The sequence below is a fragment of the Ovis canadensis genome, chromosome 6 (assembly GCF_042477335.2).
Source record: "Ovis canadensis isolate MfBH-ARS-UI-01 breed Bighorn chromosome 6, ARS-UI_OviCan_v2, whole genome shotgun sequence".
Lineage (NCBI taxonomy): Eukaryota > Metazoa > Chordata > Mammalia > Artiodactyla > Bovidae > Ovis > Ovis canadensis.
In genome coordinates, this window is record NC_091250.1 from 73,531,492 (window position 1) to 73,555,987 (window position 24,496).

At 41.9% G+C, this 24,496-nt stretch overlaps 1 protein-coding gene across 1 annotated transcript in view; it reads left to right on the forward strand.

The window, feature by feature from the left end:
• The first annotated feature begins 3,075 nt into the window (after positions 1-3,075).
• Positions 3,076-24,496, forward strand: part of PGM2 (phosphoglucomutase 2) — a 37,549-nt gene continuing 16,128 nt past the window's right edge. The window contains exons 1-8 of the mRNA XM_069593831.1: positions 3,076-3,241; positions 7,609-7,776; positions 12,888-12,994; positions 16,145-16,229; positions 17,918-18,001; positions 18,114-18,307; positions 22,128-22,317; positions 23,216-23,313. Coding sequence (XP_069449932.1) covers positions 3,128-3,241; positions 7,609-7,776; positions 12,888-12,994; positions 16,145-16,229; positions 17,918-18,001; positions 18,114-18,307; positions 22,128-22,317; positions 23,216-23,313 — 1,040 coding nt within the window. The 5' untranslated portion in view covers positions 3,076-3,127. The remainder of the gene's footprint in view (positions 3,242-7,608; positions 7,777-12,887; positions 12,995-16,144; positions 16,230-17,917; positions 18,002-18,113; positions 18,308-22,127; positions 22,318-23,215; positions 23,314-24,496) is intronic.

The window sequence follows — 24,496 nt, forward strand, 5'->3', positions numbered from 1 at the left end:
TGTCCTTATTTAACTTAGATAAGAAGTGTCATGGCATCAGTGTATGATGATCAAAAAACTAAGATTATGGCATCCAGTCCCATCACTTCATGGCAAATAGATTGGGAAACAATGGAAACAGTGACAGACTTTATTTTCTTGGGTTCCAAAATCACTGCAGATGGTGACTGCAGTCAGGAAATTAAAAGATGCTTGCTCCTTGGAAGAAAAGCTATAACAAATCTAGACAGCATGTTAAAAAGCAGAGACATCACTTTGCCAACAAAGGTCCATCTAGTCAAAGCTATGGTTTTTCCAGTAGTCATGTGCAGATGTGAGAGTTGACCCATAAAGAAGGCTGAGCACCGAAGAATTGATGCTTTCAAATTGTGGTATTGAAGAAAACTCTTGAGTGTCCCTTGGACAGCAAGGAGATCAAACTGGTCAGTCCTAAAGGAAATCAGTCCTGAATATTCATTGGAAGGACTAATGCTGAAACTGAAACTCCAATACTTTGGCCACCAGATGAGTAGAGCCGATTCATAAGACCCTGATGTTGGGAAGGATTGAAGGCAGGAGGAGAAGGGGATGACAGAGGATGAGATGGTTAGATGGCATCATCAACTCAATGGACCTGAGTTTGAGCAAACTCCAGGAGATAGTGAAGGACAGGGAAGCCTGGCAAGCTGCAGTCTATGGGGTCTCAAAGAGTGAGACATGACTTACGGACTGAACAACAGCAACAATCTAATGAGAGCAAAATGAGCAAAAGGTGTTAAATTTGCATGCAGGAAATGACCACCTTTCCCCACCTTTCTTTGTCTGCCACTCAGACCCTTATAGGCTTCCCTGGTGCCTCAGCAGTAAATAATCCACCTGCAATGCAGGAAACAGAAGAGACTCAGTTTCGATCCCTGGATCAGAAAGACCCCTGGGCTGGGACGATCCCCTGGAGAGGGCATGGGAGCTCACTCTAGTATTCTTGCCAGGAAAATCCCATGAACAGAAAAGCCTGGCGGACTACAGTCCATGGGGTCTTGAAAACAGTTGAATGCAGCTGAGCACGCACGCATTCAGATCCTTTTCACCCAATTTCTTGCGGTCTGAAAGTTCTGGTTTCCCTTTGTCTGCCTATGGATTCCTGTTGTTTACAAGGTGCATGATTTCCGTGATTTCCTGACACCTACCCCCTGCCCCATTTCTCTAATACCTGCCTGCTGTGACAGTACGATTATATGATACACTTCTCATTACACTCAGCTAGCTATCATAGATCCTGGATATATATTGTTTTCTTTTTAAAACTGAAATAGAATAAATAAATAAATACAAAAAAGAAAGAAATAGAGTACACAGAAAATGTACAATTTATAGGTGCAGCCCAGGGAACTATTACCAGCTACTGAGCTCGCTTGATACACGGTGGTATGAGATTTGATGAACCTGTATTGTGTTTATCATAACCTCAGCCAAGATACAAAATAATTCTATCACTCCACAAATTCCCTTGTGCCCTTTGTAAACAACTGCTCTCCTTACCCCTAGTTCTTGGACACGACTGATCTGTTTTCTTTCCTTATATTTTTACCTGTTTTAGAATTTCATATATGAGGAATAAGCCAATATTGGGGGTGGGGAGCCCTTCATTCAACATAATGTTTGTAAGCCGTACCTATAATATGTACAATATTTCTTTTTCCCTGCTGTATGACTAGACCATACTTTGCCTATATCATTGAATGACTATACTACAATGTATTTATCTGTTGTATTGTTGATGGACATTTGGGAGCCATTACGAATAATGACGTTAGAGACATTCTTGCATATACATTTTCATGCTCACTGCATGTATCTCCTTTATGGGTGGGTTGGTTGGTTTAGTCGCTGTCATGTGGGACTCTTGGGACCCCATGGACTGTAGCCTGCCAGGTTCCTCTGCCCATGGGATTCTCCAGGCAAGAATGCTGGAGTGGGTTGCCATTTTCTTCTCCACCTTTATGGGTTAGTGGTCCTAAGATCATGAAGATTAGTTTCAAGAAATTTCATTGTACGTTTCACACTTAGATCTACAACTAACCTGGAATGCATATTTATATGAGATGTGATGTGAGGGAGGGGCTCAAGTTTCTCTTTTCTTCCTCCATAGATAGCCAATTGACCTAGCACCATTAACTGAAAATACCGTCCTTTCCCCGTGCTCTGCAGCGCCACCTCTGAAATAAATGAACTGTGGCTTAGTGGTAAAGAATTTGCCTACCAATGCAGGAGACTCAGAAGACATGGGTTGGATATCTGGGTGGGGAAGATCCCCTAGAGGAACCAGCAACCCACTCCAGTCTTCTTGACTGAAAAATCCCATGGAGACAGAAGCCTGGCGGGCCATAGTCCATGGGGTCACAGAGTACGACACGACTAAGCACAAACACACACACATAGACACACACACACACACACACACACACACACACACACACGTCCACACGGGGAGACTTGTTTCTGGACTCTCCATTCTGTCTCACCATCTATCTATCTTAATCGTCCCACATAACCTTCTTTTCAAGATTTTTCTCGGTTATTCTTGACCCTTAGAATTTCTGCATAGTTTTTAGGCTCCTCTCTGGGTTTACGGATGCTCGGATCCTGGCTCCCGACCCGGTGCCTGGAGCACTGTAGGACCTGAATGAATGGCTGAAGCGTGAATAGGAGTAACCTCATGACCTTTCGGCAGCCCCACCTCCATCCCCACACTTCTCTGCCGCTGCCCCGCCTCCCTCTCGCCCGCCCAGGCGCGCGGGCACACTGCCGGGAGGCGTGCTCCTCGGCCGAGCGCGTCATTTTCCTCCCGGACGCGGGTGGCTCCCGAGCCGGTTCTCCCCTCCCCGCCCCGCCCCCGCCTCTCCCCGCCCCGCCCCCGCCTCTCCCCGCCCCGCCCCCGCCTCTCCCCGCCCCGCCCCCGCCTCTCCCCGCCCCGCCCCCGCCTCTCCCCGCCCCGCCCCCGCCTCTCCCCGCCCCGCCCCCGCCTCTCCCCGCCCCGCCCCCGCCTCTCCCCGCCCCGCCCCCGCCTCTCCCCGCCCCGCCCCCGCCTCTCCCCGCCCCGCCGGAAGGAAGGTCTCGCCGCCTCCTGAACTTGGTGGTGGCGGCGCGGATGGAGGTGGCGGCGGTGGCGGCGGCAGCTGGGACGAGGGCTCCGGGAGGCGGCGACGCAGGCATGGACTCCCGGCTGGACCAGGAGACGGCCCAGTGGCTGAGATGGGACAAGGTGAGGGGTCCCTCTGGGCCGGGAGCGCCCGGGGGAGGTGCGGGATCCCCTCTCCTGTGGCGAGTGAAAGTGCTTCTTCCCCTCCCCGCGGGGCAGAGCGGGTCCTGCCCGAAGGTGAAGGGCGGCCGCCAGGCCTCCTCGGTGTGGCCGGTTTGTGGCCCATTCGAAGTTGGCCCGGAAAGGTTGTTCCGGAACCAAACCTGCCGTCTGGCGAGCCAGGAGTAGGGGAGCGAGCCGGGCTCCGGGGGCCTCGTCTGACCGGGTTCCTGCCACTCTGCCCGTGGGGCTCGCCCTCTGCAGTCGGCGGTGCATCCCCCAGCGACCCAGATTTGTTCCCCCTGTTCCTCAGGCGCCTGGGGACTTGGCAGAGCGGCATTCCCGGGCGCTTGGTTGCCAATGTAGGTGCTTTCCGTTGGGCCCGCTTGGCTTCTGGCGTTTTCCCAGGTCTCTGACTTTACTGGGAAGAAGATGGGGAGGCCCTTGGACACAGCACCCCAGCTTTTCACTCCCTGAGGTGTTGGAGCAGGGACCCAGCTCCAGACACCATTCCCAGTCTCCTTTCTAACCTAGGTCTCTCCCTTCCTATTTGTTCTGTCTCTTGCACCTGTTTGCATTCCTGGAAATTTCCTCTGGCTCTCTTCTGCTAAACTTCTTTCTCCTGTGGTTACTCATGTTTCAGGTCTGAACTTAAATGTGGCTTATGTAGAGAGGCCTTCCCTGGCTCCCAAGGGTGAATTATCTCTTTCTTTCTAATACTCTCCTTAAACATACTGTTGTTCTCCCTCATACCTCTTACAGAGATTGGCCAAAACCAAAAACACTTGCTTGTGGGTTTATTGATCAATGTCTGTCTCCAGGGCTGACTTCAAAGACAAGAGATTCACTGGGTTGCACAGCACCTGTTCTCCTAGAAGGGCCCAGCACTTGGTTTAATATTCTGTCCCACTTTAAAATGTTTTTAAATATTTTGAACAAGGAGTCCCTTTTTTGTTTTGCACTGGGCCACAGCAAATCACATAGCAGGTGCTGGCCACTTCTTCACTAACTTGCATGGTCCATAAGCCTGCACAGTGGTAGAGGCCTGGGATACTGAGTCAGTGAGGACTTCCCCTTCACCCTCCCGCCCCTGCACAGGAAATGCCAGTACAGACTGTTTCTGGACGCTATGGGCAACTCCTTTTTCTTGTAATTCTTTGGAGGAGGGAAAGGCCCCCATTTCTGATAACTCAGTTACTGGCAGTGAGTAGAAATCTTTTAAAGCCATAATTGGTAGTTAATTATTTTCATAAAACTTTCCCTTTGAAGAAATAAAAATCCAGTTTCTACAAAATATTGTATCTGTGTATTCAGAGAGTACCTCACTAGATAGAGGTGAGGGGGTGTTTTTCTCATTTTTTAATTTCTGCCTCTCCTCTTGTTCTTTCCTTTCTCAGTTTCTTGTTTGACTTGAGACAGGCACCCAGAAGGAACTTCCCGCCAGCTAAAAGCATTGCAACACTGTGGTCTGATTACCCCAAGGGTCTGATTGCCTCCAGCATTTCCACTGTGCCTGCATCCCTATCCCTTTGGACGCTGACAGACGTGTCATTTGTACATCTTATTCTGGTCTCCACTGACCTCCTGATTTTTTATTCTTATCTTTCTGCCTCCTTTGGTTTCTCTCTGGCTATTTGGTCATTTAGAGATATTGAAAGTCAATTAGGATTTTCCAAGTCTACACTGTGAATGAAAGAATTACCGGGTATTGAGTAGGACGAAGTTTCTGTGTTTTCTCATTCCCTTTGCAAATATCTGTTGAACCTCTTTTACATTCCAGATCTGAGCCCTAACTTGACAATCTGATAGGTCAGCTTGTGCTTTGTGGTCAGTGGCTATTGCTTTTAACAAGAAAATGGGCTTTTATGTGTTTCTTGTTGAATCTGGAACAATCTGGAAATGTGGGCTTAATTCCAGAAAACCAGTGTTTTATTGCAGTAGCATTTCAAAGTTTAATTATGTGGACACGTTTTTCCTGCATCTTTATCTACTTGAGATGATAGCTGGAAGATAGAAATAAAGTTTGTTACCCTGAATTCTTAATTTAAAAGTTTGATGTGAAATTAATATAATTGTCATTTTTCTCCATTCTTAACATTTTGTGTATTATACCCCAAAAATGAATGATTCGTGTGAGTGTCCAGTTGAAGCAGTCAATGTAACAGAAAAGGTCCTAAGTTAATGCTTTTCATGCAGTTTAAGCAAGACACTATATCTGAGGCTTCTCCATCTATAAAACGGGGTTTTTGTTAGTTGCCTGCCTATTGTAGTTTAGTGCAAGATTCAAATTTGACTGCCAGGGAAGTCTCATGTATTTCTTATTATATCACAGTATCACACATTATAATTTTTAAAAGACCAAAATACTACCAAAGTAGTGTTTTGATTTAAATTATATAAGCTTATCACTCTAGGAAAATTTGAAGATATTAGGGAAGAAAATGAACATTCGATTATTACTAGATGCCAGACAGAAAAGGGTGTTCTGTAAACCACCTCAGAACCACCTTGTAAGGGAGGTTATAGGTTGTTCATGTTTTAGAGATGAAGAAACTCAGAATTCAAGAAACTAGATATTCTGCCCAACAGTATAAATTTGGTGGATGATGATGTGGCTGGGATTCCATTCTGAGTCCTATACCCCAAAACCTATGTATTCATCCGGTTTCTCCAAAAGTGCTTACCTTTGTAGGGAAGAAGGTAATACTTATATTATAAAGGAAAACCAATTTCCTTGTTCTCATAATACTTCAGACACAAAATATGTGAGTTTTTCACACCGAACAAGTTTTCATTTTTCTGTGGACACCAACGGTGTCAATTTAACTCAACTGTGATACTAACTATTCAGAGTTAGTGTAGGACCACCGCCCCCCACCACCCCCCGCCGCCCCCACTTAAGGGCTCCATCCTACAAGATTGTTCCCACTTAAGATGCCCACAGAAGCCGCACATTGTCACCCGTACTTCTGACCAAGCAGCAGTAAACCAGGGGGTCTCATGACCCCCTTCTAGGGTTTGATGATTTGCTAGGATAGCTTACAGAACTCTGGAAGGCACTTTACTTACTCTTACCAATTTTTTTAATGAAGGACACAACCCAAGAACGGTCAACTGGAAGAGATCCATAGGGCAAGGTATGGTGGGAAGAGGTGCAGAGCTTCAGTGCCTTTACATAGGTGTGATTAATTAAATTATTGGCTACTGGTTATTAATCTTAATCTCCAGCCCCTCCCCTTCTTGGAATTCACGGGAGGATGGAGTTGAAAGTTCCCATCAGCTGATCGCTTGGTTGGTTCCCAGTGGTCACCTCATTAGGATAAATTCAGGTATGGATGAAAGAGATTTATTATGAATAACAGAAGATACAATGTTCATCCTAATCATTCAGGGAATTTCAAGGGTTTTATGACCTCTTTGCTAGAAACTAGGAACAATAAAGTGTTAGTCACTTAGTCCTGTCTAACTCTTTGCGACCCCATGAATTGTAGCCCACCAGGCTCCTCTGTCCATGGAATTCTTCAGGCAAGAATACCGGAGTGTGTTGCCATTCTCTTTTCCAGGGGATCTTCCCAACCCAGGGATCAAACCCAGGTCTCCCTCATCGCAGGCAGATTCTTCACCATCCCAGGAACAATAAATATATATTTCTTAATTTTTTTTTAATTTTTTGTTCACACCATGCAGTGTGTTGGATCTTAGTTTGCTAACTAGGGATTGAACCCACACCCCCTACATTGAAAGTGTGGAGTCTTAACCACTGGATCGCCAGGGAAGCCTCATGTTATTTCTTATTAGATCGCAGTATCACACATTATAATTTAAAAAAAAACAACTTCATATTTCAAATTACCCAAAAGCCTCATAAAACTGAAAAGCCTATACATGTGTGTGTATACGTATATGTGGGCTTCCTTGGTGGCTCAGTGGTAAAGAATCCACCTGCCAATGCAGGAGACATGGGCTTGGTCCCTGGTGCGGGAAGATCCCCTAGAGAAAGAAATGGCAACCCCACTCCAGTATTCTTGCCTGGAAAACCCCATAGACAGAGCAGCCTGGTGGGCTACAGTCCATGTGGTTGCAAAAGAGTCTGACATGACTTAGCGACTGAAGAACAGCAATAACAATATGTATATGTATGTGTGTGTGTGTCTATATATATATATATATATATTCTTTTCAAATACATTTTCAAATACATACATATATACTTTTTTCTCCTGGAGTTTAGAATTATTATGGGTTGATTGGTTGGTTGTTTTTTTTTTTTCCAGCTTTTTCATTATGTCATTCACCTGACTATATCTGGCATATACATTCCTGTTTTGCAGAATCCTTTAACTTTGGCATCAGTGAAACAACTCATTGCAGCAGGTAATACAGAAGAACTACAAAAATGTTTCAGCGCTCGAATGGAATTTGGGACAGCTGGCCTCCGAGCTGCTATGGGAGCAGGAATTTCTCATATGAATGACTTGACCATCATTCAGACGACACAGGTACCACATTTGTATACTACTTAATTCTTAACATTTTCCCAGTGTTAAAAAATAAACTGAAGCACATTTTTTAAGAAATTTATTTGAGCAAAAATCAATTCGAATCTAGCAGTTCTAAACTGGTAGCAGTTAGGAACTGTGGGAGAAAATATTTTTTCTGTACACTTCTAGAGTCTTTGGTTGGTCTGTTAATTAAATTGGCATAAGACAGATTAACAAGAGTAAACAAGTTTAATTATATACATATAAGAGCCCCATAAACGCAGTGAGACCCAAGGGCAAATCTAGCAGTTGAAGCTTCAAAGTAGAGAATGACAGGAGATGGACTTTTCAAATATAAATATATATATGGTTTTTTCTACTGTCCATAGGACAGTAGAAAAGATGTTTGGTAGCTATTTGCCTGCCATACAGATGTGTCTTTCAGATTTAAAGTTATTTCTGGTAATAGCTCTCTTTCAGGATCAGGCTCCTTATCTAAAGTCTTCTAGATAGATAATGAAGAAGTAAAAGGTTTTCTCTGGTCTGCTGGCTCCTGATGGTCTCAGCTCAAACTGATCCCCGTGCAAGAGTGACATGTTTTAGGGTCACATAGTCTGCTCGCCCTCAGAGCGCTCCACTGACAGGAACTAGGGGAAAGACTTACAGAGGAGAGGCAGAAACAAAGCAAGGAAATTACCAGGTTGGCTCCAGCTCAAGTGGGTGCCATATTTGGGAAGGCTTAGCTGGCTGTTTGTGATTGGCTGTTTTTCAGTTATAAATTCTTCACCTTGAGGCTTTTAGGAGGTTAGGTTTTTGGCTTGCTTAGTAGGCTCCTAGGGCATTAAAGCAACCTCAGTCCAATGGCCTCCTCATTTAATTAATTTAACTCCAGCCACCTTTTGTATTTGACAGACCTAATTTGGTTTCATTATGGAATAGTCTGGTGGGTTTGCCTCAGCACAGGGTGTCACACATTTACTCCATAAAGTTAGGCTTGTACAGTCAGTGGAAGCAGCATTGTTTTGAAATTCATTCATTCATTTATTCATTTCACAGAGATTTATTAGGTGCTGGGGATCAGGGATATAAAAATGACTGAAACAGACAGATTTCCCTCACGGTGCCTCATTCCAGTGCAAATCTACCAACAAACCAACAGACTTTTCTGTTTTTATAACTTTTGTTATGGTTGTACAGATACCAGTGTTTAAACTTTTTTTAACTGCCAGAATAACCAAGAGTTATTAGTTCTATTTAGTTTTAATTTATAGTATAGTTGGAAATTATTGCTGAGTTTCTTTGCCTTAATTTGTGAATTTTGCTTTCGGGGCTACATTCAGCTTTTAGGAATAAAGATGAAGCCTTTGACAGAACAGCTGCCACTGAGTGTTGAGAGTTCTGTCTATGAGGAAAATGAAGTGGAACAGGTCATTCTGTTTCTTCAGCTGCTGGGACATGTTAAAAATGAAGGTCATTTTAGTCCGGGAAAGAAAAGGCTGGGAAAATTAACTACTGGTGATTATGTGTACTTACGTGTACTTAAAAAGACAGAGTTGGGCATGTTCTAGCAAAATCCTAAGAAAGAAATCTTGCCTAAGGTACCGAATTGCCCTGGAAACCACTGGCTACACATACCTGTTAAGCAGTAGGGCTCACTGAGATCTTTCTGGAGTGAAGACTTGGAATAAAGTGAGCCTGAGAATCTTGTTCTAGTTTATGGATAACATGGGATCATGCTGATGGATAAGGTTGCCCTCTGCTCTGTTACTAGGACTGTACAACAAAGCACATGAAACATGGTGGTTTTAAACAACATGCACATTTATGTTGCTCACAGATCAGTAATGTGGGTAGGGCTCAGTGGGGCGGCTGCTTTTGGCATCACATGGGCTGGTGTGGAGGCTGGAGTCTTCTGAACACTCCCTGCTTGCTGGTCCCTTGTGTGGACTCTCGTCCTATTGGTGTCCCAGATTCATCTGGTTGTATTTAAGAAGCTGGTGGATGTGAGTCAGGAATATCCTGGTGGGAAACAGGACAGAGACTAGAGGGAAATTTTTGTATTGTTTGCCTCATTGCTGGAGGTTATCATTTCCTGTTAGGTTCCTTAACTGAGCCATGACACATCAATGATGGAGAATTCATTGTCTTCTGAAATAGCCATCCTATTTTTGGATCATTCTCATTTAAGAATGGTTTCTTTGTTTTGAGCCAAATCTGTCTTTCTGTGGCTTTTCCATATTGGTTTAGTTTAACCTTTGGAAACCATATAAAGGGTGTTTCTTCTGTTCTACGATAATATTTTGACCCTTCAGTAAGTCTCTTCTGTGGAAAAAGCATCCCACCTTCTCTTAGTTGTGCCCTCAGGTATCCAACCTCAGCAGGCCCTAGAGGTTTTTAGAGCCCTTTGAAGACAATAGGGATTTTAGAATGCTTTAAAAGGCTGAAGGCTTTAGTCTAAGTATCGTAGTTTTAAGTATCTGACACCACCCTTAGGGCAGAAAGAGAAGAGGAACTAAAGAACCTCTTGATGAAGATGAAAGAAGAGAGTGAAAAAGCTGGCTTAAAATTCAACACTCAAAAAACTAAGATCAAGGCATCCAGTCCCATCACTTCATGGCAAATATATGGGGAAACAATGGAAACAGTGACAGACTTTATTTTCTTGGGCTCCAAAATCATTGAAAACAGGGAATGCAACCATGTAATTAAAAGATGCTTGCTCCTTGGAAGAAAAGCTATGACCAACCTAGATAGCATATTATAAAGCAGAGACATTACTTTACCAACAAAGGTATGTCTAGTCAAAGCTATGGTTTTTCCAGTAGTCATATATGGATGTGAGATTTGGACTATAAAGAAAGCTAAGCACAGAAGAATCGATGCTTTTGAACTATGGTGTTGGAGAAGACTCTTGAGAGTCCTTGGACTGCAAGAAGATCCAACGAATCAATCCTAAAGGAAATCAGTCCTGAATATTCACTGGAAGGACTGATGCTGAAGCTGAAACCTCAATACTTTGGCCACCTGATGCGAAGAGCTGACTCATTGGAAAAGACCCTGATGCTGGGAAAGATTGAAGGCAGGAGGAGAAGGGGATGACAAAGGATGAGATGGTTGGATGGCATCACCGACTCAATGAACAGGATTTTGAGTAAGCTCCGGGAGTTGGTGATGGACGGGGAAGCCTGGTGTGCTGCAGTCCTTGGGGTCTCAGAGTTGGACATGACTGAACTGAACTGAATGCTTTTGACCCTCTTGAACATTGGGGCCATACCTCAGGGGTCCACCAGGGCCAGAGAGAGGGCACTATCACTATGGGAAGCCTTAGAGTGTGAGCATCTGCATACCTTCTAGGAACCCCACAAAAACAGTGCTTGTTACTTTGTATCCCTCAGAGGCTTCAGAAGATTTGCCCAATGCGGTATTTTTGTACAAGAAAAGCTAAAGGCTTTCTAAACTGGGACCACTCTGGCAACAAAGCTGTGAAATATTGCCCTACCAAAAACAAGAGTTACACTTCATTTTATGACTTCTTTTAATCAAAGTGAAATAAATAATATAAACCGTGATTATAACACAGTCAACCAGAGTTCTTTTTGTTCTGGAATAAAACCTATTTTGTCCAGTAATTGGAACCTCTTGAAGTCAAAGTTCACAGTTTTCTAATCGTCCATATTTCAGACTGAGGTGATGTTACTGTACCCACTAAGATGCAGGAATTGTGTGTTCTACCATTTCTAGGTGGATGGGAATAGCCCAACTCTGCACAATTTTTATTTGTATAATAGTGGACTGATAGAGCCTCCTTAAGACCTGTCTGCTGGAAAATAATTTCACAAACAGAACGAGTTTACATCTGTTAACTGACAAAATCTTAACAACTGTGTTGAATTTCTTTTACTTTTCTTTATATAGAGCAGGTTGAAATATCTGAAACACCTCCTTGTCCTCAGAGATTTTAGATTTGAATGGGTGCAAATGGGTGTAAGCTTTGACAGTAAAAATAATGCTCATGACAGCAAACACATACTGCATCCTTGGTGTTAAATTCTTAGCACATGACATCTTTTAACTCAGTTAGTCCTCATGCAATCCTTAGAAGTAGGTACTATTCCCATTTTACAGAAGAGAAAACTGAGGCACTGAGAGATTAAGGAACTTGTCATTTGCTCATAACTGATGGTATAAGCCCACAGATTCTGTGTACTTTTAATTTAGCACTGAACCACCTCTAACCAGACCCAGGCACAAGTCTGTTGTTCAATCGCTCAGTCATGTAAACTCTTTGCGACCCCATGGACTGCAGCACGCCAGGCTTCCCTGTGCATCACCAATTCCCGGAGCTTACTCAAACTCATGCCCATCAAGTCAGTGATACCATGAGACCATCTCATCCTCCGTCGTCCCCTTCTCCTGCCTTCAATCTTCCCAGGATCAGGGTCTTTTCAAATGAGTCAGCTATTTGAATCAGGTGGCCAAAGTAGTGGAGCTTCAACTTTAGCATCAGTCCTTCCAATGAATATTCAGAGTTGATTTCCTTTAGGATTGACTGGTTTGATCTCCTTGCAGTCCAAGGGACTCTCAAGAGTCTTCTCTGACACCACGGTCCAAAAGTATCAGTTCTTCAGTGCTCAGCCTTCTGTATGGTCCAACTCTCACATCCGTACATGACTACTGGAAAAACCATAGCTTTGACTAGGCGGACCTTTGTCAGCAAAATAATATCTCTGCTTTTTAGTGTGCTCTTTAGGTTGGTCATAGCTTTTCTTCCAAGGAGCAGGCCTCTTTTAATTTCACGGCTTGCAGGTACAAATCTAGGCTCTGCTATTTTTGTATCTGAAACTGGGCCAGTCATTGAAAGTTCTAGCTTTTCCATCTGTAAAATGGGATTTCTTGGCCAAGTTGATCTAGGATTACTGATAATAAACACTAAGTGTCCAACACAGTACCTGATACATACAGATAGAAAATAAATAAGCTGTTATTTTCCTATTGTGCAGTTCACTTAGTTACTGAGGGATTTCTCTCCTGCTACAGTATTCTCTTGTGGAAGCAGAGAAAACTTGATCAATTTTTGGTTTAGTGTGTTAAAACATACATAGTCTTGTAATTCATGGGGTGTTTTTTAGGGATTTTGCAGGTACCTAGAAAAACAATTCAGTGACCTGAAGCAAAGAGGTGTTGTGATCAGCTTTGATGCTCGAGCCCATCCAGCAAGTGGAGGCAGCAGCAGAAGGTATGTAAAGATATTAATATTCAGGAAACTACATTTTTGTCGTGTATTTTGTAGTTTTATTTATAATCACCATTTCAACAGGTTGGCGTTAAATACATTTGTCAGCTATATTGCTTAACTATAAAAGAGATGGGTAGGTTCTGTTTGTAACTTTTAAGAATTCTAGTTTTATGTTTGGGTTAAGAAAATGTAATTATTTAGACAATGTAGAACTTAATACCTATCTAAGGCAATTTCTTATAAGTGGCAATATTATTTCTGGTTCCTCTTCCTTTTCTAAATCCAGCTTAGACATCTGGAAGTTCTTGGTTCACATAATGCTGAAGCCTAGCATGCAAGGTTTTAAGCATGACCTTAGTAAGGGCGATGAGTGCAATTGTCCAGTGGTTAGCACATTCTTTAGTACTACCCTTTTTGGGAATTGGGATGAGAATGGACCTTGTCCAATCCTGTGGTCACTGCTGGGTCTTCCAGATTTGCTGACATATTGAATGCAGCTCCTTGATGTCGTCATCCTTTAGGGTTTTGAATAGTTCTACTGGAATTCTGTCACACACACTAGCTTTATTAACAGCAGTGCTTCCCAAGGCCCACTTGACTTTGCTCTCCAGAATGTTTGGGTCTGGGTGGCTGACCACACCATCGTCATCATCCAGTTCATCTGGATCTTTTTTTACACAGTTCTTCCATGTATTTTTTCCTTCCCTCCTTGGTCTCTTTAGCGTCTACTAGGGCCTCTCCTGTTTGTCACTTATTGTGCCCATCCTTGGGCAAAATGTTCCCTGGATATCTCCTGTCTTGATGCCTTCGATGGTGCTGGAGAAGACTCCTGAGACTCCCTTGGACAGCAAGAAGATCAAATCGGTCAATCTTAAGGGAAATCAGCCCTGAATACTTGTTGGAAGGAATGATGCCGAAGTTGAAACTCCAGTATTTTGGTCATCTGATGCAAACAGATGACTCATTGGAAAAGTCCCTGATTCTGGGAAAGATTGAAGGTAGAAGTAGAAGGCATCATAGGATGTAGATGGCTGGATGCAATGGACATGAACTTGAGCAAACTTCAGGAGATGGTGAGGGACAGAGAGGCCTGGCGTATGGCAGTCCATGGGGTCTGAAGGAGTCGGACACGACTGGGCACCTGAACAACAGCGGCATTATTTCTCCTTCTCACTTTTCTTCCTCTTATGTAATTTTTTTCTTCTACTATTTATAAGCCTCATGAGCTTCTTCTCATTCTTAAGTGCCCATTGCAAAGTGCATTCTTGTCACATTCCCAAACCAATGAGACTGTCTTTTGTAGCTATAGGCAGATGATGATGGTGATGGTGGTGATGGTGGTGATGGTAGTGGTGGTGGTAGTGGTGGTGGTAGTGTTAATGATGGTGGTGTGGTAGTGGTGGTGATGCTAGAATCATTCAAGTGCTGAATGCGAGTTAGGCACCTAGGTATTTACTTACTTAGTCCTCACAAAACCTGTAATCTATGTACTTTTTGCTCTAAGATCGTAAAGTGAGAGAAGGTACCACAGTTTAAACATAAAGAGCCTGGCACCAGGGGTCAGCAAACTTTTTCCCCAAAGGGCAAATACTAAATATCTTACACACTGTAGGCTGCACAGTCTCCGTTACAACCACGCAGCTCTGCCATATAGTGTGAAAACAGCTATGAACAATTCATGACTGAATAAAGTTTTGTAAAACTTTTTTTACAGAATGCCTGGAGTTTGCCCATCACTGGTCATAATCATGTTATATGACCCCCTTTTTTACTGGAACACTTCCTCTTGATAGCTTACCATGAACAATGTCATTTCCTGAGGCTGTAAAAGTGACTTCTGTACCTTCTAGTGAATGCAGTATGTATCTAATTCAGGTTTTCATTTAAATTATTTTTGCTAAAATTTGCTGTTTTTTTTTTTTTTACTTTCTCCTATACAGGGGAATTTTTTAAATTGTCAAAATCATTTTTTAATTACTCTTAATTCTAGGAATATTAATGCCTGAGTTGTTAAAGATCTGCTGTTTCTGCCCCAGCCAGCTCCCAAAATAGTGTCCCATGCAGTTAGTGCTCAAGAAATATTTGAGAGAATGATCAAATACTTTGTTTAATCCTCTAATAGTGTGATGTTGTTCCTTGGAAGTAAATTGTTCATTGTGATGAAATACTTTAAGCATGAAGAGGGACTTGATGCCATGCTTTGTGTCCTGCCTTAAGCCAGATGTTGTGGAAATTGAGAAATATGTCAAAGTGTCAAAAATTTGTCATCTTTTAAGAGCTGAAAGGAGCCAAGATGTGTGTGTATCATATACAGACGTGTGTCCCAGATATATCTCACACTCACTCACTACAGTATGCGGTGTGTTTTGTAGAGGACAATGTTGAATCAAATACTAGTCTTCATGACATATCCTGGGTAGTGACAGCTGTAGATAGTTCTCCATTCTGCCTGGTGCCATGCTACTTGGTACAGGGCCAGATAACTCTTCACTGTAGGCACTGCCCTGTGCCTGTGGGTGCTTAGCAGCATCCCTGGCCCCCATCCACCAGCTGCCACTAGCACCCTACCCCCGTGACAGCCGAAATTGTCTCCAGATGGTTCAGGTGTCCCGTGGGAGCAGCACTGCCCTTGGCTGAGACCCGCTGAGATGGAAGAGAGCTAAGAGATTTGGGTGCAGCCTGGCTTAGCTGCTGTGTGCCCGGTGGACATGGGACAAGCCATCTGGCCTTTCTCAACTTTAGTCCCATTTCTTTTAAACAACGGGGTGGAATGAAATGACTCCTTAGGTTCCTCCACCCTTAATGTTCTCTGCCAGCAGAGTATAATTAAGGTTTTCATCGATCTGGCTGCTGTTCTCAGTCTAAAGAAACGGCTGGGGGACTTCCCTGGTGGTCCACTGGCTAGACTCCATGCTCCCAATGCAGGGGGCCTGGGTTTGATCCCAGATCAGGGAACTAGATCTCACATGCCACAACTAAGAGCTTGCATGCCGCACCTAAAGATCTGGAGTGCTGCAGCTGAGACCTGAGGTGGTCATATAAATATAAAAATAAAAAATAAATGGTTGGACCTTCATTTTCTCCTCTGTTGTCACCTGCTCTCCTGACAGCTCTACTCTCCTTTTCTCCCCGGTCACTCTGCATTTCCAGATTTGCCCGACTTGCTGCAACCACGTTTATCAGCCAGGGGATTCCGGTGTACCTCTTTTCTGATATAACCCCAACCCCTTTTGTGGTAAGTGTTTGCTTTTATAATTTCCTGTCCCAGGATCAGGGGTGGAACATGGCCAGGTTTTACCATCTTTAGTTCTCTTGGGAATCAGTTGTTTGAAAGACAGAAGGGCTCCTTGCCTTTTATCAAGACTTTCCTCTCCAGGAATGTTCCTCCCACACCCTAGTAATATTTCTCTGGTGTTCAACTTTTGATTCATCAGAATTTATTTCTTTTTGTTTTAGTGCATTTTTTCTTTTGCTTGCATTCAGAAGATATTTTAGCTGGTTAGCAGAATGTCTTTTGTCTGTTTGTCTTTTTGCTTTTTAATTTGGTTTGTATTCTTTTTCTCAGCTACCGCAATTAGGAAACTCCTCGAATCTAAATCTGAATTCACTTCAAATCATGTCTTACCATGAAGTTTTTGACAAGTTGGCGTACCAACTTTTTATATATGAGTGTTTCACTCTAAATCCTATTCATAGCCAGTACCAGAAGCATGCTTGGCATGTTTTAGTAAGATTTTTATCAAATTCCTATTGTAACAGAATCTAAATAAAAGGATAACAGGTACTACTACAGCTGTTCCTTTTAAGTAGAAATGAACTTTTAAGAGTAGGGCCAGATGCTCAAAATATATGTTTTTAGAAATTAAACCAAAAACATAATTCGAATGCACTTACTTCCATCAAGTAGAAGTAAGAGTGTATAAATACAGACGTAATCTCCACTAGCTTTGCGTTTACTGTCTCTAGTGCACAGACAGGTAAGTGCAGCTCCTCCCAGCTTATGAATATCCCAGTGGATGCTCAATGTCACATCCAAATGTGGCTCAAATTTTACTGTTTGATGGAAAAACTGCAATGTGTTCAGGCATCCTTGGTCTTCTGTACTATATTAATGTTGTTATTAATTATTATTAATTATTATTAATTAATTATTGTTTTTATATCAGACATGAATTAAATAAGTGTCTCATGATCACTGGCCCAAGTAGTGGAGTAATTCTCCCTTTTTCTTTGCTCCAGGACACCTGGGGAACGTGAGATACCTCCTAGAGGGACAAGTGACCACAGTGATTTTTGGTGGGAGGATAGAGGGGGATAGACAGGGAGAATTTCAGGCTCCCTGTGTAGAGTAAACCTCAGGTGTAGCCATAGGGGATCCTCTCCCCATTTGGGGAAGCAGTCTTATAAAGATGGGAGCTATGTGAAAATACAAGAGTGGGATAGTCAGCCCTGGAGTGGGAGATAAATGCAAGCTCTGACAGCTCTCTCCATCTTGTCCATATTTTCCTCAACCCTTTACTTAAAAGCAAATCAGGGAAAGAAGAGCAGAGGATGCAGTTGGAAAGAATAAACTGAAGCCATAAGCTTCCTTCCTAAGCAGAAGGCTTAAAAGAATGTGCAATGGAGAGTCAGAGCATCATACTGTGTAAAGAATTTTCTACCTTCACCAAGGAGAAGATAGGATAAAAAGATACACAGGAAAATACTCGCCTGTCGCAGGATACACATCACAGAATTTTGAGCAGTGAGTTTTAAGGGTAACCAGAGTATACTCCTTGGATGTGGCACAAAAATATTGTATGACACATTGTGATATTTATATTTTATGTTTATTGGAGGGAAAATGGTACACACAATGTCTGATAGACTTTTAAATATATCTAATTTTGCTTCAAATTGTTCTTGTTTCCTACTATATTACAGCCCTACACAGTATCACATTTGAAACTTTGTGCTGGAATCATGATAACTGCCTCTCACAATCCGAAGCAGGATAATGGTTACAAGGTATTTTCATTTTTCTCTCCGTACTTATGTCCTTCCATCTGAAGTCTGTGCCTTGGGAGCACAGGGAACGGATGAACTCTAAACTGTCTGGATATGTTCCCATGTTCTCCAGGTCTATTGGGAAAATGGGGCTCAGATCATCTCTCCTCATGATAAAGGGATTTCACAGGCTATTGAAGAAAATCTAGAACCGTGGCCTCAAGCCTGGGACGATTCTGTACTCAATGGCAGTCTACTCCTACATGACCCAAGCGCTTCCATCAATAAAGACTATTTTGAAGACCTTAAAAAATACTGTTTTCATAGGTAAATGGGCGGGAAACTGAGTTACATTAATGTGATTCAACCAAATTATGTTTTCATTACATTTTTGGCCTCAACTGGTATTCTATACTACATATACTGTTACTGCATCTGACTTAAGAGGCTGTAGATGAGGGGTTGCCAACTTTTCTTAAAAAGACAGTGAATACTTTTGGCTATGTGAGCCACTATGTTGCTCAACTACCCAGCTCTGTGGTTGCAAGAAAGCAGCCATAGATGATACGGTAATGAACGAACACAAACATAGCTGTGTTAAAAAAAAAAAGTTTATAAAAATGGGTTTCAGGGGCATGGCTCAGTGGCAGATCCCTTGACTGTAGAAGCAGGTGGCTGGCCCACAGGCTATGGTTTTCTGACCTCTGTTGTAGATTCATATATACGTATATGTGTGTGTAAAGAAAGAAAGTGAAGTCACTCAGTCATGTCCAACTCTTTGCAACCCCGTAGACTATAGCCTACCAGGCTCCTCTGTCCATGGGATTTTGCAGGCAGGAGTACTGGAGTGGGTTTCCATTTCCTTCTCCAGGGGATCTTCCTGACCTAGGGTTTGAACCTGGATCTCCTGAATTGCAGGCGGACACGTTACTGTCTGAGCCACCAGGAAAGCCGTGTGTGTGTGTGTGTGTGTGTGTGTGTCAAATAGAAAATGTTGAGAAAAAGGAGAGTCCAATTAAAATAAATAAATTTATATTGGAAAAATAAAAAACAAAATGTTGACTTAACTTCGCAGAAATTTTCATTTCATATATAAACATATGTACGTGTAATATATTAGTATTTAAGAATCATAACTAAGAATATAGAGTACATGTGTCTTGTCCTATGCCTTTTCCCCTCTGGCTGCTTTGTCATGGATACCTTTCTGTATTAGCTCCCATTAGTCCTGACCCTTTTGTTTTAATGGCTACTGTACCAGCCTGTTTAACCCTGTGACACAGATGTGATGCTCACGGATAGGAAGCAGAGGAGCTGAGTGAAGGGTTGTCCTGCCCTAGTATGCCGAGGGTCCCATCACTCCTGATTGTCCCCTTAGGAAGAAACCACTGATAGTTAAGCAGCAGAACTTCAGGGTTGTCTCTAGTACTGTATTTGCTGGACCGTCTGGGAGTGGCGGCTCCTGTATGGAATGTGGAAGCCCCGCCCCACCTGAAGGGAGCTGCCGTGCCATTGGTGTTACCATGTGCAAACATAGATCCCGCATTACCAGTTATCTGATTTTTTTCTCCTAAGAAAAACTGGAAACCTAGATTTTTGTATATGAAATTCTCTAATTTTTAAATGTTGGGGACCATTTAAAAGTGGTCTGTAATCCAAACAAAACTCATCTGTGCATGTTCCTTCTGTCCCTCTTACTGAACTTCATAAAGACTAAGGGTTTCTAGTTTTCTCCTACTCACCACGTAGCACCAGAGTCAGCAACTTTGAACACGGTTCCTTGAGTATTGGTGTGTGTGTGTGTGTGTATAAGAGTATTCAAAAAAATACATAGTAGATGGAATTCCCTGATGGCATCACCAACTCGATGGATATGAGTTTGAGTAAACTTCGGGAGTTGGTGATAGACAAGGAGGCCTGGCATGCTGCAATTCGTGGGGTCGCAAAGAGTCAGACACGACTGAGCGACTGAACTGAACTGAACTGAACTGATGGTCCTGGTAGTGGTTAGAACTGTGCGCTTTCACTATGGAGGGCAGAGCTTTGGTTCTTGGTTGGGGAACTAAGATCCCACAAGATGTGCAGGGCGCAAAAAAAAAGATACAGTGCAGGCATCAGAATTATATATACATTTATAAAGTTAATAATGATTTAAAAATTGCTCTTAGAAATGTTATACTAGCTGAGGTTCCCACCAACCGAATGTGATAACAGTATATGATCCTCACACGTTCTTACCTACACTGAGTATTATGAAGTATCTCCTCTTTCCCAGTTTGCTACATGAAACCAATACCTAACTGTATTTATACTTTTAATTATGAATATTTTTATCTTTATTTAACCTATATTTTTCTAAGTATTTGTTCTTTTTTTGCATTTGTGAAACCTCTTCGCTTGTACAGAAAAACTAGTCTTTGTTTATTTCAAATATTGTTTTCCCTTCTGTTATTACCTTTGGATTTTTTCATTGAAACTTTTAATTGCCAACTTCTGGGTTTTGTGTCATACTTAAAAAGATTTCACTATACCAAGATTATTTTTTAAAAAGCACAACTCTTGTTTTACTTTAAAGCTTTCATGTTTACATTTTGCAATGTTTTGTTTTGTTTTGGGCCATGCCACATGACATGTGAGATTTTAGTTCCCCAGCCAGGGATCAAACCTGTGTCCCCTGCAGTGGAAGCACAAAGTCCTAACCACTGTATTCCAGGGAAGTCCACATTTTGCACCATTTAAATCTTTTGAATTCTTAGTTATTTTTAATTTTGTATAAGGCATAAAGTAGGAAAGCAGATTAAATTCTTTCTAAAAAGTGCAATTGTGCTAACATATTACACTGAAGAATCTATTTTTCTTTGACTAACTGGAAATATCACCTTTAATCAGACAATTTCTAACATGATTTAAGTGCTGTTATCTATCAGATAACCGCTATATTCCCTTCCTTTGTACCAATTAATTCATCTCATTTTAATCATCACAGTAATGCTGAGGGTAGGTTCTGATATATTGCCATTTTATAGATGAGAAACCTGTAACTCAGAGAGGTCACAGAAAATAAGCAACAGTCACACAGCTTAGAAGTGGCAGAGCTCTAGGGACTCTCCGAGTGGTCCAGTGGCTAAGACTTCACTCTCCCAATGCAGGGGGCCTGGGTTTGATCTCTGGTCAGGGAACTAGATCCCACAGGCCACAACTAAAGATCTCACGTACTGCAACAAAGATTGAAGATCCTGTGTGTTACAAGTAAAACCCAGGGCAGCCAAATAAAAGTAGCAGATCTCTAGGATTTAAATTTAGAATCTGTCTCCAAATCATATTAACCACTAAACCTTACTGCTTCTCACATATTTCCCAATTCAAGTTGGAGCAACTTCTGAATTTTATCTTTTCCAGATTTGTTCTTACTAATCTTGCATATTTATTTTTCTAGATGTATTTACTTTCAAAGATATGTTTGTTTTAAACTACTGTTGTCTTAAGGAAGACCTTGTTCATTTACTCCTTGCCAAAAGAAGTGTATACTACCCTAGAAACTAGCAGTCAGATAGCTGGAATTTTTTAACACTTTGTATTTACATTTTCTATAACTTCTGCTGTTAATTTTGATGTTATTTTTATTCTAAATTAAGTCCTTCAATCAGAGCACTTTGCTAAATAGGATTGTTACTTGACAAAGAAAATGTTTTATTAGTTATACATCTGTATATGGGAAGTTCCATCGCATTGTGTTCAAAGGGACATTTTGAAAATCTTATGTGAAGATGGTAGGGAATAGTTGAAGCCCTGGAGCTGGCACTGCTTGGGTAGGTACTGCCATGGGCCAGCTGGGAGTCCCTCCTGGAACCCACTGTAGGTGTGAAGTTGTAGCATGAAACAAAATCCAAAAGTAATTGGATTTGCAGGAAGTAACTGCAGAGTGAAATTTAAAACGATGTGTTGTGGGAGCGTGTATGTTTGGGAGAGGGTGAAAAAGCTTTCTTTTTTTTTTTAAATAGAATTTTTAAAGATACTCAGTTGTCTTATACATTCTTATTATTTTGAAATCTTATGTTCTTAGGTATCTGGTTCCTTGATATTTTGCAAACCTTTCATTTTGAGAGCCATGTTTGTGTATCTTCTCGTTCTCCACGTCTGTTTCTAGGGCTGTGAACAAGGAGACCAAGGTGAAGTTTGTGCATACCTCTGTCCACGGTGTGGGTCACAGCTTCGTGCAGTCGGCTTTCAAGGCATTCGACTTTGTTCCTCCCGAGGCTGTTCCCGAACAGAAGGACCCTGATCCTGAGTTCCCAACAGTGAAATACCCGAATCCCGAAGAGGGTAAAGGTGTCTTGGTAACTTGACTGTTTTTTAATTATAAAATTTATCTTGAATATAATTCAAAACTATTACTTTGGAGTAAAATAAGTTTTTCTTATGTTTTCATTGTGCCAAACAAAAATGTGATTTCATCATTGGAAATTTATATTTATTAGTCATCCATTTCTTAAAGGAACTTTCAAATCAGATGTCTTAAGCATCCGGATGCGAAAGCTGAAATTGCTCGCAAATTTAAAATGATGCTTTACATTCTATTTAATTAATTTAATTTAATTTAATTTACTGTGCTTCTTAATGCCAAAAAGAAACAATAATAGAATGGAGGTTTGTCACACAATTTTTATTTCTCAGTTGACATTTTTCTGATATGAAAAAGTTGCTATTTCAATTATGGTTCCCTTAAGCTTTTTATTTTATTTATTTTTAGTATTTATTTACTTGGCTGCCCCAGATCTTAGTTGCAACATGTGGGCTCTAGTTCCCTGACCAGTGATTGAACCAGGCCCCCTGCGCTGGGGGCACAGAGTCTTAGCTGCTGGACCATCAAAGAAGCCCCCACTTAAACTTTTTAAAGGTTGGGGTAACAGTTATACTCAGGGAGTCAATTTTGATTTGTCTATGAGGTTAATCACAGGGCCAGGCTTAGAAATAACCAGTCCAGCCACAAACACAGTGAGATGTTGGGTGAGTCCCACTGGCACACATGGGTCATGCGTTGATGCTCTCCTTATCTGACCTCTGACTTAGGAAGTAGTATGTGACCAACCAAGACCAGTTCCAGAAATAAGATTCAGTCTTGGTTTGGGAAAAGACCTCTTTTGGTTCTTAAAGAACTGAATATTTTTAAAGACTGTAGTGTGCTCAGTTCTTGGTTGGAGTGATCTTTTTCTCTTCTTTTTCTCTCTTTTTCAGACTTTGTCTTTTGCTCTGGCTGACAAAACCAAGGCCAAAATCATTTTAGCAAATGACCCAGATGCTGATAGACTTGCTGTGGCAGAAAAGCAAGAAAGGTACAATAAATTGTGATTACCTGCATGATGTGTGATATAGTGTCAGTCAGATGTTTCTAGAGGGACCAGATGTATTTGGAAATGTTTCCCAATTATCTTGCAAATGATCATCTCACTGAACCTCTGTCAGATCCTCTGACATAGAGCAAGTACCAGTCCAGCGGCCACAGGTTCGGCAAGCATAATGTAGGGTCAGCCAGCCCCGCGTGTATTTGGTATTGAACTTTGGTATTGAACTTACTTGTTACCATCCCCCTTTTATCATCACTTTTATCATAATTAATGACTCAGTGCCTAATGAGGGCAAAGTACTTTGTTTGGTGCTGACTTTAAAGTTCAGCACTTGACAAAGGTTTGGTGAGGAGCCAGACCTTCAATGCATGTTGAATCCCAAAGAAAGACAATGCCAAAGAATGCTCAAACTACCGCACAATTGCACTCATCTCACACGCTAGTAAAGTAATGCTTCAAATTCTCCAAGCCAGGCTTCAGCAATATGTGAACCATGAACTTCCAGATGTTCAAACTGGTTTTAGAAAAGGCAAAGAGGAACCAGAGATCAAATGGCCAACATATGCTGGATCATCGAAAAAGCAAGAGAGTTCTAGAAAAACATCTATTTCTGCTTTATTGACTGTGCCAAAGCCTTTGACTGTGTGGATCACAATCAACTTCTTCAAGAAAGAAAATTCTTCAAGAGATGGGAATACCAGACCACCTGACGTGCCTCTTGAGAAACCTGTATGCAGGTTAGGAAGCAACAGTTAGAACTGGACATGGAACAACAAATTGGTTCCAAATAGGAAAAGGAGTACATCAAGGCTGTATATTGTCACCCTGCTTATTTAGCTTATATGCAGAGTACATCATGAGAAATGATGGGCTGGAAGAAGCACAAGCTGGAATCAAGATTGCCGGGAGAAATATCAATAACCTCAGATATGCAAATGATACCACCCTTATGGCAGAAAGTAAAGAAGAGCTAAAGAGCCCCTTGATGAAAGTGAAAGTGGAGAGTGAAAAAGTTGGCTTAAAGCTCAACATTCAGAAAACTAAGATCATGGCATCCGGTCCCATCACTTCATGGGAAGTAGATGGGGAAACAGTGGAAACAGTGGCTGACTTTTATTTTTCTGGGCTCCAAAATCACTGCAATTGCTGTTGCAGCCATGAAATAAAAAGA